The 14,946-nt window shown below is 41.3% G+C and overlaps 2 protein-coding genes across 5 annotated transcripts in view; one reads left to right on the forward strand and one right to left on the reverse strand.

Moving 5' to 3' along the window:
- The first annotated feature begins 1,816 nt into the window (after positions 1 to 1,816).
- LOC106849097 (glutathione S-transferase) lies at positions 1,817 to 11,394 on the forward strand. Its single transcript, XM_014869515.2, has 7 exons — positions 1,817 to 1,965; positions 4,717 to 4,824; positions 6,213 to 6,264; positions 6,499 to 6,631; positions 7,209 to 7,350; positions 10,184 to 10,315; positions 11,055 to 11,394. Exons 2-7 carry the CDS (start codon positions 4,738 to 4,740, stop codon positions 11,175 to 11,177), a joined length of 669 nt encoding a protein of 222 aa, XP_014725001.1. The 5' UTR covers positions 1,817 to 1,965; positions 4,717 to 4,737; the 3' UTR covers positions 11,178 to 11,394.
- Positions 11,395 to 12,504: 1,110 nt separating this feature from the next.
- Positions 12,505 to 14,946, reverse strand: part of TMEM14A (transmembrane protein 14A) — a 29,933-nt gene continuing 27,491 nt past the window's right edge. For all 4 annotated transcript variants that reach the window (XM_088162295.1, XM_088162294.1, XM_014869519.2 and 1 more), the window contains exons 4-5: positions 14,396 to 14,483; positions 12,505 to 13,409 (exon numbers count right to left, since the gene is read on the reverse strand). In XM_088162295.1, the coding sequence (XP_088018421.1) occupies positions 13,370 to 13,409; positions 14,396 to 14,483 (128 nt within the window). In that variant the 3' untranslated portion in view covers positions 12,505 to 13,369. The remainder of the gene's footprint in view (positions 13,410 to 14,395; positions 14,484 to 14,946) is intronic.

Here is a 14,946-nt window from a genome sequence, read left to right on the forward strand (position 1 = left end):
AGACTGTTGAACTTTGATAAACATGCACATTTATGTAGTGAAATGTGTTCCTGCCCAGCGCAGTGGGGTTGGAACTAGATGATTTTTAAGGTCCCTTCTAACCCAAACCATTCTATGATTCTGTGATATAATCTGAACACCAAATAAACCAAGTTTGTAAATGAAAGAGCCAGCGCCCTAAATCCAGCTACAACTAGACACTGGCAGTTTTCAGCTGGGTAAACTCAGGGCACTGTAGCTCTTGCTAATGCCGACAGTTTCTTCATAAGTGTCCTGGTTTAGGGCAAATTTGGGGGAAAACCTCTGAAAGGAGCCCCCAGAAAGCAAACCCCCACGACTCCTCCCCCCACCACCGGGTTCAGGAAGAATTTCCTCAGAGTGGAGTGTAAAAAAACCTTGTTTATTTAACAAACGAAACACTCCCCAGCAAAAAAAAACCAACACCGAATGACAAACTCAGAAAGTCTCTCCGGCGAGTGGTCGCCCAGTTATCAGTCTCCTGCGCTGGGGGATGACTGCTGCAGGTCATAGAATGCAGACTCCCGGTGTTTCTTGGTGTCTCCCAGGTCCCCGTCTGGAACAGGTTCAGAAAAGGGAGAGAAAAAAAAAAACCAAAACAGTCCAGAGGAAAAATTGGACTGCCTAGCTGAACTAACTAATAAGCAAAAGCAAGAGCAAAGTGAAAACAAAACAAAAAAAAGCCAGCGAGTAAGCCAGCAGAGCAAGCCTCTCCTAAACACAGACCATGGGGGAGATGAGCCGGCTGATAACAAGACAAAACAAACCTTCACTCACTTTCAGATTCAGTCCTGAAAGCACAGGACATAATACCAAGCACAAACAGAACACACGATTGGAGATACAAGCACCATAATGTCATCCTAGGACATAAGGAATGCCATGTAGCTGGAACCGGTTTTTGTCATCAAGAAAGGAAATAAACCCATGTTCTTCAGCACCCTGAGAGCCAGCCCAGTGGAAATGTTGTTCAGTAAACCTGGGTTTGTTACTCAGTGCACAACAAACCAATAATTACACACTAGAAGTGGCATTGACTATTAATTTCAGAGTTGTGCAAGCCTGGTTGCTCCGTGGTATTCCAAAAATCATGGACAACTTTTTACTATTTATTCATTTTAGCAAGCAAAGGCTTTAATGTTCATTGCCTACAAGTTGCCTAGTTCTCTTAATAACTAGTATTCCATCTTCTATCGATTAACGATTCTCCCTCTTCTCATGCTAATTCGTTTGCATGCTCAGTACTTCTTTTGAGTTGGGTTTCTTGCAGGAATCTCTCCCTGACTGAATTACCTTTTATCCGGTCAGAGCTGATCTCAGCACAGTTGCTGAGTGGGCTTTATTAGTTTCTTCCTTATCTTGGGAGTTCTGCCAAATGCCCTTGTGGCCCGTAAATTATGTACTTTATGTATCCACTATCAGAGGTACATCCTTCTTTCCAAGCCTTGTTAAACTCCCCTAGGTTTGAGATCATTAAAACACGTTCAACCCTTAGCAATGCAATTCTCCTGATAAATAATTTCTCTTTCCCACAGCTGGACATCACTTAGACCTTGTTTGGTAGCTGCTCTCTGTTTCACCGGTTAGAACTTCTTTCTTGATTAGGCTTGAAAGTATACAAAGATCAAACATAAAGCACGGCTTTTCTCAAGAAAGTGTTTACATATTCCACATTTTGCAAGAGAAACCCGTGAGACTGCAGGGACAAGGCCGAGGTGGCTTTTCCCTGAGCTGCGTCTCGGCGGCGGGCGCAGCCAGCGGGCACGGCCAGGCCGGGGCCGCTGCCGAGGGGAGGAGCGGCCGCCGGACGGGGCGGGAGGGCCGCGGGTCGGCGGGGCCTGGCTCTGTGTGGGGGGCCGGGCGCCGTGTCGGTGCTGTGTCGGTGCCGTGTCGGTGCTGTGTCGGTGCCGTGTCGGTGCTGAGGTGGCGGAGCGGCCCGGGCAGACGGTACTGCGGCGGCGGGCGGGGGTGGTGGCGGGGGTCGGGCGGGCCGTGCCAGCCCGGTGCAGTGTGTGGCTTTTGCCGGGATCAAGGCTCCTGCCCGGAGGGCAAAGGGCGAGGTGCGTGATAGACCGGCTGGCCCTGGAGGAACGTCCTGCCATGCTGCTCCAGGGAGGCTGGCCAGCAGTTATTCCCCAGCCTCTCTCCTGCAGCAGGGACCAAGACGGGCGGCTGGGTGGGACAGAGAGGGTTTGTGTTTGGCTCGGGGTAGGATCGGGGGGGAACTGGAGAGGAACTGCTCTTTGGAGTGCAAGTTTTGCAGTTTCTGGGAGTACTTTGCCTTTCCCCTCGTCCAGACACTCCTCCTGGCTCGGGCTGTGGAAGCTTTTCTAATCCGGGTTTGGCCCGAGCCCCAGTGAAAAGCACCCGCTGGTGAGCAGCTGCAGCCTGAGGACGGTCCGGAGGCCGGGCCGGGCGGTGCAGCGCTCTGCTCTGAGGTTGTCCTCTGGAACTGCCCCGTGCGGGACGGCTTCGAGCAACAAAGCGTTGTGGAGAACTGCTATGGGGCCCAAATCCAATTAGGAAGAAAGTTTAAGATCCTGGATCAGATTATGACCTTGCTGCTTAAATTCGTTTGTTTCTCACTGAAAGCCTGGTGCCTGAATTGTTTTCGACCAAACAGTGTGGGGGGGTTTAAATACAGCGATCACAGCAGTAGCTGCCTCTCTGACACCTGCGTGCCTGTGGTCCAAGGAAGGTCTGATGCACTAAAATATCAAGAAAGTTTGTGATTAATTTTCAGGTTAATTATTGCTATTCAAGAGATACAATTTACCAATTTTTCAACTGTTTTGTCACTACTCACTATTTTACAAAGGGACATTCATTACAGAGCCATAAGGGGATCACCAAAATAGTTTTCTGCCCTATGTAAGTGTTCAGCCTAAACCCCAAATTCGGACCTTTAGCAGTGCATTTGCTGGAAGAAATTCCCGGCTGTTTTGAGTGGAGCAGTGAGTTCAGACTAGTAGTCAGGGCTCTAGGTGGGCTGAATTTTATCAGCTGCAGCTCTGCTTTGTGGAGAGGTCAAGGATGTTTGCTCTTTTTGCTTATGCTAGCCTGTCCTTTAGAGTGTGTTTATCAGCCTTGAACTCATGTGCTGCAGTTTAGAGTGTTTGCCCAGTCTGTGACGGTTTAAGTGCCGTTCTCCTCTCTGATGAAATTGAGACCAACACCTACTTTCTGAACATCAGGGAATGAAGTATTTTTGAAGTACAGATGGTCAAGAGCTCTCTTACTTGTTATAGTGTAAGTCATACATGGGAAATAGAAATGAAGTGTAGGTCATGGTCTTATGTGTAAGGGCCTGGTAAGGCAGCTCTGCCACTTTTCTGAGTGCCTTGTTGCTGTTCAGGTGTCAGGAATCTAGCTAGGCATCAACTACCAGCTCCACTCGAGACATGATCTGTTGACAAGCACATCTTTTTGTATCAGGAGAAATTTGCTACAAGAGAATGAGGTATCTGGGCACAGACGCTGCCAGGGCTAGGTGGAAGCTGAGCAGTGGTTTGGAAGAGCTGCATTTTGGATGGAGGCACCTCTTTCTCCTTTGAGTCCAGTTCCTAACAGAATGATAGCTGTGTGCTGTAGGTCCTGTGGAAGATAGCACCCATCACAAAGGACTTCAGTGGAGAGAGCCAAGTCTCCCGTCACTGTTGTGCTGTTTGTGCCTCTTTATTGATGCCTTGGGATTATGGCCAAAATTTTTACTCTGTGGTTCAGCTATGTATTGTGAAATCTATGCAAGCATAAATAAGCCTGCCAGTGAACAGATAAAACTTTGGTTTAACAATGAAGCATTCTGTTAGTCTGTGCCTCTGTCCTCTTATGAAATTTGCTACATTCTTTTGTGACCCATTAGTGATAAGAGTACAGTGTTAGCTTTGTTTCCAAGATCAGGCAAGCTCACATCAGCTGCCAATGTCATACACTGGCATGTGACTGCACATGGTAGGGAAATTTGAAAGGATAAAGTGTTTCATCCCAGTGCCATCTGGTGGGCTGACTTGAGTCCCCTGCCACCAGGGGCATTGCCCAGGCCTTATCTGCCCGACAGAGGTCAGTCCCATCCATTTGGTTTTTGGTTTTGAAGTTAAGTTTTCAGGACAGATAGAATATAAATCCCTTTACAGTTTGACTGTGGCAGAACTAGCTAAATAGGGAACGCAGTAGGCCTGGTGAAATATGTTGCTTTTAAAAGCATATCTGCAGAAGCACAGGAGCACAGGGCTCTGAATTGTCATATCAGAGAGGTGAAAATAGTACTGGTGACACTAGCTTTGGTGTTCTTTGGAATCCATTCGATATAGTACATTTTTCAAGTATGGTATGACATATGGCAAAATCTCGCACCTACTGAAGAGATAGCATCACTGCAAGGTTAAAAATGTGTTAATTCAGAAATTCCCTACAGTTCTGCTTTGGTTGTAAAACTGCAGTAAGCTGTTAAAACTACAATAATATATCATTTAGGAGATTCTTATTGTGATGATGTGGCTGAATGGCTGCCTATTCTGTTAGTGTGTAGTTTTTCCATTAATCCACAAGAAATTTGGTTGCATCAAGCACAAGTGTGTAGGACTTGATAGTTCTTCTACCTTCACATTCATCCAACTGTATTTAGTCATTTGTAGTGGGACATTCAAAATGCTAATTTAAAGCATGCTTCCTATAAGATCACCATCTTGATTTTATCAGGAAAACAAGAACTCTGAAATCATGGCGGGGAAACCCAAGCTGCACTACACCAAGGGAAGGGGGAAGATGGAGTCCATCCGATGGCTGTTAGCAGCAGCTGGGGTTGAGGTTTGTACCTTTTTTTTATAAAGTGATTTATGATTAAAATAGATATTCTCTAGAAGGGTTTCCCAATTGCATCTGTACTTAGGGATATGCACATCATCACATATTGTGATGCAGAATGCTTAGATTGAGTGAGACACTCTTGTGTCTTGTATTTCATGCATTCCTTGAGCAATAGTTGCACAGTAAAGAGATTTTAAGATACAAAAAGAACTGATGGGTGTCATTTTTGAAACATACTTTAAGCTGAGATTGTAAATTATTGCTACAGACAAAACTGTGACTTTTTCTCAATGCTTATAACTTCCCTGTATCCCATGAGTCTTCTCCACTGAAAGACCATGCATACCACATGAAAACTTTTGAACACTCTCTCCAAACAAAGTGCCATTTGTTCTTTGGGTCAGGACCTGAGTAGAATAAATCAGCAGATCTGCCCCAAAGACAGTTTTAGGGGATCTATCTAGATTCACATCAGGTGAAGGCCATCCTAAGACATTAATTTCTACATTAAGTTGTTGTTTGAATATGTTTTTTTGAAACTATTTATACTCTGTTGGAAATAAAAGGCTTTTTTAAATGGTGGTCACTTGAGAATGTTGCTGACAGAATTTACAAAGCATGAGTGCTGAGGAAACCAAGATCTTGTCGTCATTCAAATGTCCTCATTAAAAAAAAATGTAAAAAATCCAGTGGATTAAAGAGGGAGATAAATGCTGTGTAAGAGAGGCATAATGTACAAGAAGTTTTTCACTATTTCATGTGGCATCAGCTGCTTTTTAAGTAAGTGATTTAGTATCCATTTATGGTTCATGCAGGTGATTCTGGTCTTTATAATGAGGAAGTGCTTTCTGGAGCATAATGCTTTGTACAGTCTTGTGGGGCTGGCGACACCAAACTCTTGGGTTATTTGCTGAAGCAGAGATGAAGCAGGGGGTCTGTTAAGGAAACTTTCCTGTCTGACCATCCAGGAGCCTTTCCATCGGCCCTTAAAATAATTTAATTGTGGTGCAACAACAGAGTAACAGGTCAAGCAAACTCCAGGGAGGGACCTGGAAACCCTGGGTCTTTTACACCTTCACAGTCTAAGTGAGGGTTTGGGGTTGTGGCCTCCTGCTGTGTTTCACCTGGCCAGTGCCACAGGTCCCTGTGCCCTTTGTCGTACAAAGGGAGGCAGTTCCCAGCTCTTGCCTTGGGCTCCCAGAGATCCATGAGCAGCTGTAACTGCAGCTGCTCACCCAGCTACTGAATGGAACTGAAAGGATTCCTCGGCAGGGTCAACACAATGAGAAAAGTATGGAGAATAGTGTGGAGAGGTGGACTCTGCCAGACTTCCTTCCACTTCTCCACTACCTTTGGAGTGACTGTTGTTTTCTCTTGTTGCTTTTCAGTTTGAGGAAGAATTCATAGAAACGAAAGAAGACTTAGAAAAATTGCGCAGTGGTGAGTCTGTAAACTGTACCCTAAACATAAGTTCACACAAATATAACAAAAGAACAACAGGAGGTATTTTTTTTAAGACCTGCAATATGATGTGACCTGTAAAGAAGAGCTGCTTCCTTGTGGATGCTTTCATCCCTGAGAATAGGAAATGTCTTGGTCTCTTACCAGGTCTCTTCCTTATTTTCAGTGTAGTATTTCAGCAGTCTGAGTAGCTTGCTCCTTTTTCTTTCCTAGATGGAGTCCTGCTGTTTCAGCAGGTGCCCATGGTGGAGATTGATGGGATGAGGATGGTGCAGACCAGAGCCATCCTCAGCTACATTGCAGCAAAGTACAATCTCTATGGGAAGGACCTGAAGGAGAGAGCCTGGTATGGTAACAATGTACCACTTACTAACGCTCCTCCATGACTGTTAATACTAACAGAAAGAACGTTGCCTAAATGTATAGTCACGTAAAGGTGAGTATACCTAACAGACTGTCACTCACTGTAGAGGGTTTATTTTGTGAGAATGGAAGGGCAACTCCAGAGATTGTGGAGATTATTATGGACTTTATGGAGATTATTAACTGGTAGCCAGCATCCTCTCATGATTAGACTTCAAAACTATTTTTTTTTCCTAAAGTGGTTTGCATATGCAGTCTTTTCTCCCACAGCATAAATGAACAGATTATCGATGGAAAACAGCATGAATTCCACTTCAAATACATTAATTGCAGCCTTTAATCTTGCTTACTGCATGCACTGTTGGCCTGTTTCACAATTTGTGCTTTGAAAAAAACTGGAAGTTTTCCTGAAGTGGAAGAACCAAGAAAATAAACCAGTGTCTTATGTTACTTTCATTAAGAAACATTTTACTCAGTGATCACTGCAGCATTGTATTTCAGGAAAGTAACCAAAATGGAGAGTTCGAATGATATATGTGTAACAAAAACATTTGTTTCAGGATTGATATGTACGTGGAGGGAACTACAGACCTAATGGGAATGATCATGTATCTCCCTTTTCAACCAGCTGATACAAAAGAAAAGAATCTTGCCTTAATCATTGAACGAGCTACAGCCAGGTACTTTCCTGTTTATGAAAAGGTAAGTTATAAATCACCAGTAGTTCACAAAGACAGTGAGTTCCAGGCTCCCCCTCCTACCCCACTCCCCTGTCCCCATAAATGTACTTTCCATAAGGCAAGTGACAGTACAACTCTAGAAAGGTATGGTGGAGCCAATATCCAGCAATGTGAAAAGAAGGCCAAAAACAATTTTTGGCTGGTATAAGTACTGGGTCTTCTTGCTGTCTTTCTTTTCCAACCTAGCTTAGTGGCTGATGGCTCCCAGTGTTTTGCCTAAATGCACCATTTCAATACTTGTGCCAACCTTCAATACTTATTGTCCGGAAGTGTAATGTGTTATAGGACTGTTAAGGTTGAAAAGATCTTCCAAAGATCATTAAGCCCAATTGCCAACTCAGCACCATCACCATATTCACCATTAAACTGTGTCCTCCTGTGACATATCCACATGTTTCTTGAACACTTTCAGGGATGGTGAGTCTACCAATTCCCTGGACAGTCTATTCCGGTGCTTTACAACCCTTTACATGAACAAAAATATCCTAAGATCTAATCTAAATCCCCCCGGTGCAACTTGAGTCATTTTCTCTTGATCTGTCACTTGTTACCAGGGTCAAGAGGCTGGCCCCTACCCTACTACAGCCTCCTGTCACGTTGTTGTAGAGAGCAATAAGGTCTCCAATCAGCCTCCTTTATTTTTGCTATTCAAAGTTAAATATATTTACACTTTATAGCTAATGATCCAATTATATGATCTTCCTTAAATCCATTGCTTAAATGTATTATACTTAGAGACCGTGATTTTCATTCTCTGAATTGCTACTTGGGCATCCTTAGGTGTGCACAGATAGATGTAGCATAGAAAGCATTAAGCAATTATTTACTGGCTAGTTAGCCTGAGCTGTGAGGGAAGGTCTTGGTATGCTTGCACATGAATAGGCTTTCTTGCCTAGGGAGGCCCCTTAGAGCACATCAAGAGGCTTTCTTGGCTAGGGAGGAGTTGGTCAGGAGGGGATGGATTGTTCTTTTCTTCTCCCTGGAACATTGCCTGGATGTTACTGAATTTCCTTTTCTACCAGCTTGCTGTTTGTTCTGTTGTTTTATTTCTTCTATAAGGATATTTGAACTTTATTTTGTGTAAAAATTTTCCTGTTTGAATTGAGCCAACTGTGATGCACATCTCACAAGTTTGCTTCTGTTTGTAACTCTTCCTTTTGTGCCATGTGTAGTTGCGCTGTACAGACTTTCTCACAGTGCTTTTTCAGGGCACAGTGGTCTCCTCAGAAATCTGCCAAGGACACAAAGCTGTGTTGTTTCAGAGCTGAGCTGGGTTTCCAGCTTGAAGCCTTGGTTACCAGGCAGCTGAAGTCCATTCAAAAAAATACAGAACTTGATGCAATTTCATGTCCCACTTTATTAGAGCCTTAAATTGCACAAACAAAACCCACAGAGACTGTCCTGTAAAATAATTATACAAATGACATAATCCAGCACTTCTGTAATCAGAGTTCATATATATCCACTGCCATACCAATGGAGGGCTGTGCTGAGTGATATTGATTACACACACTAATCTTTAAAAGATTAGAAGTTTGATATGTATTTTAAGTTATTAAACAATAAAAAAATGCACCAAAATTCTCTAAGTCTCTGCCTAGGTAGTATAAACTACTGTTGTGATATGTTTTAGCATGTATGCTCTATGTAGGAGAGTCTTTAAAGTAATCCTTGTTTGCTTATGGTAAAGATACAGCTGAACTTTTCCATTATTTTAGCCTAGTTAATTTTGTTAAAATGGTTAATAATTTTCTTTCTGTACCAGCTGTTTAAGATGTCTATTGATTCAGCTTATCAGGGTTTGCAGTCTATGTGTTACTCATTCAGCAAGCTGACAGGAAACATACCTAGCTGGGAGTGTTTACTTAAAACACTCAGCAGCCAGATGGAGCAGCAAAAGGCAATATAAAACCCTGCAGGCAATCAGATTACATGCTGTGTTCGGGAGTTTCCATGCAGTATGACAAACACGCTGTGGTGAACCTTGTTAGAGCACTGTAGGAAATAATTACGTGAAGGTGTCAGCTGTGACTCTGCCCGTGATTGCTGCCTCTATGGTAGAACTGGCAGATGGGCCTGGAGAAGCAGTTGGCTTCCAGAGTCACAGACTGATGTCTTACTGCCCATTTATTATTTAAGAGTAGCCTTGGTGTGGCTTGGGCACAGACATGCCCTTCTCTTGCTCCTGATGGGAGGGTGATAGTCAGGACAGAAGTAGGCTGGAGAGCTGGTAACTGCTCTGAAGCTGTTCTGCAACATTCATCTCAACTGGTCTGCTACAGTTGTTAGTAGCTTTAGCAAGCTGTGGTTCTTGCATCAGCACTTTGCCATAAAGGAGTCCTTCCTTATGGGATAAAGGGTGGGAAGGTTGTATTCCTTTGTTCTGGACATATTTCAAACTAATCAGCAGTCTCAAATTTTGCTGAAACATCTGGAAATTCACTTAACTTTTTTATTAAAAATTTGAGATGTGCTTACAGGTAAACTGGCCTGACTACCTCTTCCAATTACTTTAGTCCTGTTTCTTTTGTATGATTAAGTCTTTCTTGCGGTACTGGACTTGGTATACAGCTACTTGGTGCAATAGGCTAGAGTGAGAGATGGGATCATACACACTGAAACATGAATTCTGATTTAATTTTTTTTGTTTAAAGAATATTTATTACTTTCTAATTTCATAGGTTCTTGCATGGTTTTGCTCTGCTGTGTTTTTTTAGAAATCTGTCTGCAATTAAATACCTAGATAAAATTGTGACATACCATGTGATTTTTTTTTATTTGTTCATACTTTATAGGCCTTAAAAGATCATGGACAGGATTATCTTGTTGGCAACAAATTAAGCTGGGCAGATGTCCATCTGCTGGAAGCCATTTTAATGGTAGAAGAATGTAAGGCTGATGTACTGTCTGCATTCCCTCTGCTACAGGTTAGTAATCATCTGATGTCAATATGGAAGGTAACAAACAAATTTCACTGACTGTTGTTAAAAGTTTAATGGATGTTTACATCTTTTGAGCCATTGTACTGACACTTCTGTGGTCTGTTTGACTACAAAAACCTGTGCTCAATGCACTGCCTTGCCCCAGAACTGCTGGCAGGACCTTTCTCCAGTTCTGCTTTTTGCAGCTGTTCTCAGCTGGCAGGAATTCACTCATTAGTGCTACCAATTTCGTCCTTTAACTGCTACTTCCATGTCTTCAAACACAGAAATAACACCTGGAAGGAAAATCTGTGGCCTGGTGTGTCTGCAGTCCCTGTCCTTTTCCTTCTGCCAGCAAAAATAATTTTTTAAGAAATCATATACAAAGAGCAGTTAAGTTTCGTATGTCTTGACTTCTGTAGTGCTTTGCACTGAAGTATTCCTGTCCTTGTCTCCTTTTTTTTTTTCCCCTCAAATATATCTGCAGGATTGGGATCCAGAATCTGGGTTTTTTTTTCTTCCACTTTTTACTAGATGAATCTTAACTCTTTAATATTAATTTCTCCCATTCCCGTCTGGGAAACTAAGGTATAGCACCAGCATTACAGATCAGAAGAAGCTATTGCCTTTTTCTATTTAATAAGTACATCTGACAAGTAAAAATCCAAGTCACCTGATCTTTAAGATATGAAGGATGGAATTATAATTTCCTTAGTCTCATTGACTCTACTGTTGCTTCTTACAGGCTTTTAAAGGAAGAATCAGCAACATTCCAACAATCAAAAAATTCTTACAGCCTGGCAGCCCGAGGAAGCCACCAACAGATGAGAAGTTTGTTGCTGTTGTGAGGAAAATATTCAATATCTAATCTGATGAAGATAACCCAGCTGTAGTATTTAACCAGAGCTTGCCTTGTAAGTGTAAATTGCATAGATGTGCTCTGTAACTTGCACCATATGGCCAGTGTTGAAACAATACACTGTGAATACAGCTTTAAATTAGAGTAAAAGGCTAATTTGGACCTGTTGAGTCCAGAAAGAAAAATTTCCTGAGGCAGTTATATGAAATAAAATATGCTGACACTTTGTGTGTGTTCTATTCCAGTGCATGCCTGGTAGGGTAAAATGTTTAACTGCAGCTTCTGGAGTACTGTAGAAAAGCCACATGATCCCCAACCCCCTTTTTATAAACTGCGGAAGAGAGGAGCCACACTGTGAAAATTGAGAAGTCATTTAAATTCAGGCCTAGAATCTTCTGGGTTAGTTCTCTAGGTGGTCTCCTAGAAAGTTCAGTCTCCCTGCTGTATTTCACAGCTTAAAAATTAAGTAAATAAAACCTTTAAAAAAAATTAAAATTCATGATCCTTTTAAGTTTATGGGCAGAGGTAAGAAACTTTCCTAATCCCCACATGCATCTCTTAGGAACAAGTTTTTTTCACTGAAGGATCAAAGTCCTTGTGTTTAATTGGCCTGCTATGGTTTTCATCCACTGAAAGCACCTATTCCCTTGCTCTTCTTTTTGCTGCTTGGCTGGCTGGTCAGTGAAGCAAATGCCCCCTGAATGTTTTTTATGTTAAGTTTTTCCTTCTGCAGTCACTTCCCACAGTTATAAAGCCAAGTGCACTGGCTGCTTACCTTTTCAGTAAGAGTGAGTTTTACCTCAACAGTGCTTAAAGCATGCACTACTATGTCAGATTCTTTACCCTAATTTCATGAGAACCATTGCTGTTTTTTTAAGAACATTGCTATAAACCATCCTTTACACTTAGTTCTTTCTCCTCAGTAGGACTCCAGGTGATTAGGCAGTCAGCCAGTGTACAAAGTTAACTCCTTTCCTGACTTGTGCCTAAGAAAAGCCACATGCATCTCAGAAGTACAAACCACAAGTGCCCCAGTCACCTAGGCACTGCTGAGCTCCAAACAGGTTTGTACTGAAATTACCTCAGTGGCTGGAAGCAGTGCCCAGCACAGCACTCGTTTCACTGGGCTATTCCTGTCCTCCAAACAAGTGCTATGATTTAGGAACCATCACAAAGGTGATATTATGATATATAATAACTTCATAAGCAACCTTTGTTATGAAAAAAATGAAAAGCAGCAAAATTTCTGATTGTCTTCAAGAACGCACCCACCCATACTTCTTCCTAATGATTTTGCTGATATTCCCTGTACACCAGAAGACAGTCTTAGCCAAGCTTTGAGACCCCAGGAATATTTATTTTGTACATAAATCAAAGCAACTTCACTCCCTGAACAGTTTTTGACTGAACAGTCTCTGAACAGTCTCTTCTGCTTATGGGCAGTGGGGGGACTTCAGCAAGATAACCTGTGTGAGACTGGAATGGCAAACCTGTTCCAGAATACTGAGAGCTTGGAACCTCTCTGTGCAGCATGATGAACATTAGCCATGGTTCATGTCACTGGTAATTTACAGCATGGTACATGCTTTAAATCACTAGTGAGTACAAAGCAGAGCACCAGACTCTTCCATTGACAAAATGGCTCACTCGTCTGCTTAAAAAACTGATAAGGTTTGAAGATTTTACATTTTATTTGAACACTGACTTTTTATATTTGGAACAAGGGGAACAAGAACGTGTGTTGGAAAGGAAGTTGGTTTTCTAGTGCAACACAGTACAGGCCCAAGACATTTTGATTTAGAGCTGATTATTTAATCTCAGAAACTACAAAATTATACTTCAATACAAGATACCTTTTTAGCATAAACATGTATTTATAGATATTCTTTCAGAGATACAGTGCAAAAGTAACTCAATTTCCTGGGGTGCTCTGCACCCCTAAAAGAGATCAAGCTTACAAAGAAAGATCCCATGAGTTGACTGCTTAAATGAAAGTAGATCAAAATATACCATCAAAACACTTGCTTTAGTTTTTTAAAAAACTTGTGAAATATCAGCACATGTCAATAATCAAATAACAGGTACAGATCTTTTACAGAAAATATAAATGCAATATAAGACTTGTGATCAAACTTGTCTTTCAAGTATGGAGAATATGTCTGTTTGATGGGTGTGGCAGTCATATTCGGTTCTAAATTCTCCTATAGCAGCATGAAAACAAGCCTCAAAATCATCAGAAGGCTGAAAAAAAAAACCCAACAAGAGAACATAAATATGGCTGTCATTAATAAAATCAGTGAAAGTCATTAAACGTCAGTGCATTCATAAATAACTGACACTAGAGTCTCTATTAAGCCATCTTTTTAGGTGTCTAAATCTACAGTCTCAGTGTCTTGAAAAACAAAGCCCACCTAGGCTGGAAAAGCAATCCACAATGGACAATAACATTTTCCAGTTAAGTCCTGATTCTTAAATTTTGCGTCTTGAAAATTTGCTTCTGATTTTTGACTCCCTGTATGTAACTGAAGCAAAATAGAATGGTGTTATATTAAATCTGGTAACAACAAAACAACAGTTACTATTCCTTCAGGAAATGAGGATTCTGATTTATACTTGGAAGATGTAAATTTTTGCATTACAGACTCATTGGGAAAAAAGTTTTGAACTTACTCCATAATTTAATTCCAAATTAGTTCAGAAGATTATATTTTCCAGAATGCCAAACAGCAACAAAAAAGCAGTTGGAACAGTCAGAATATATTTTTTTTAATTTGCATTAATACTAACTAAAGTTCTTAGGTCAGGTCAAAATGTCCTGGTTTCCAGCAGTACTGTGCTTCCAGTAGTTTTGAATAGAGCACTTCTAAATCAAAGTGCTGGCCTTTTTTTTTTAAGATGACTGTGTTGTATGAAATTAGACTAATTTTATGTGTATGTGTTCAAAAGTACTAAGGCTTAGCAAGGTTCTTCCAAAAGCCTTATCAATATGCATTAATAATTAATTGCTGACCTCTCCTTTCTGTGCTGAGAAAGTCACTTCTTATCAGCTATCTAGTCTAGTAAGATGAAAAAGCTGTTATCTGGAAACAGGACTGTGACCTCCAAACTAATTTCACTTAAGCTGAATGACAGGGACTTCCACCGATACTGCCTTGAATCGGGTGTGAAATGGCAACTATTTGAAAACCAGGGAAATCTTTACATTAAGATCTGCAATATGTATTTACCTCAGGCATGCTACTAGTCCAGCTGGCATTAATTTCTTGGACCTCTTGAACCTCATTCCCATTATAATAGTCAAAAGAAAAGATGAAACTGTAAAAGACAATCCAATATATTTATGTTGTCACTTTTCTCAGTGGACCACTCAGGAATACACAGAATTATCAAAGATCATTGCTGTTTTCCTATGAACTGCAATTTAGTGAAACATTGGATCAGAAATAAGAGTCTATAAAAACATTATTGCTTTTCCAAAATACACCATTATGATTTCTTTTAGCCACAAAGAAAGTTTCCATGTGCAGCAGAATGCTAACTCCTATTCCATGAAGACTAGGTAAGTTTGTAAGTCAGTCAATTCTACTCACCCATATCTAAATTCATGGGGATACCAACAAAGTAGAAAAAATCTTGGCTATAGCAGTAACATGTATACTGAATTACAGAAATAGTGTCTCATAAATCCTACCACCCTAGATTGTTTCAGCTGTTTTCTAACTATTCAAGGAGCTAGAGCATTCAACTTCTTTTTTGTTTTATTTTTAGAATATTAGCT

Source organism: Sturnus vulgaris, chromosome 3, assembly GCF_052056855.1.
Source record: "Sturnus vulgaris isolate bStuVul1 chromosome 3, bStuVul1.hap1, whole genome shotgun sequence".
NCBI lineage: Eukaryota > Metazoa > Chordata > Aves > Passeriformes > Sturnidae > Sturnus > Sturnus vulgaris.

Bases quoted from the DNA above. Each gene is read 5' to 3' on its own strand.
- LOC106849097 (XM_014869515.2), top strand. From the start codon at position 4,738: ATGGCGGGGAAACCCAAGCTGCACTACACCAAGGGAAGGGGGAAGATG. The intron at 4,825-6,212 runs GTTTGTACCTTT...GTTGCTTTTCAG, and splicing joins TAGCAGCAGCTGGGGTTGAG to TTTGAGGAAGAATTCATAGA. The intron at 10,316-11,054 runs GTTAGTAATCAT...TGCTTCTTACAG, and splicing joins CTGCATTCCCTCTGCTACAG to GCTTTTAAAGGAAGAATCAG.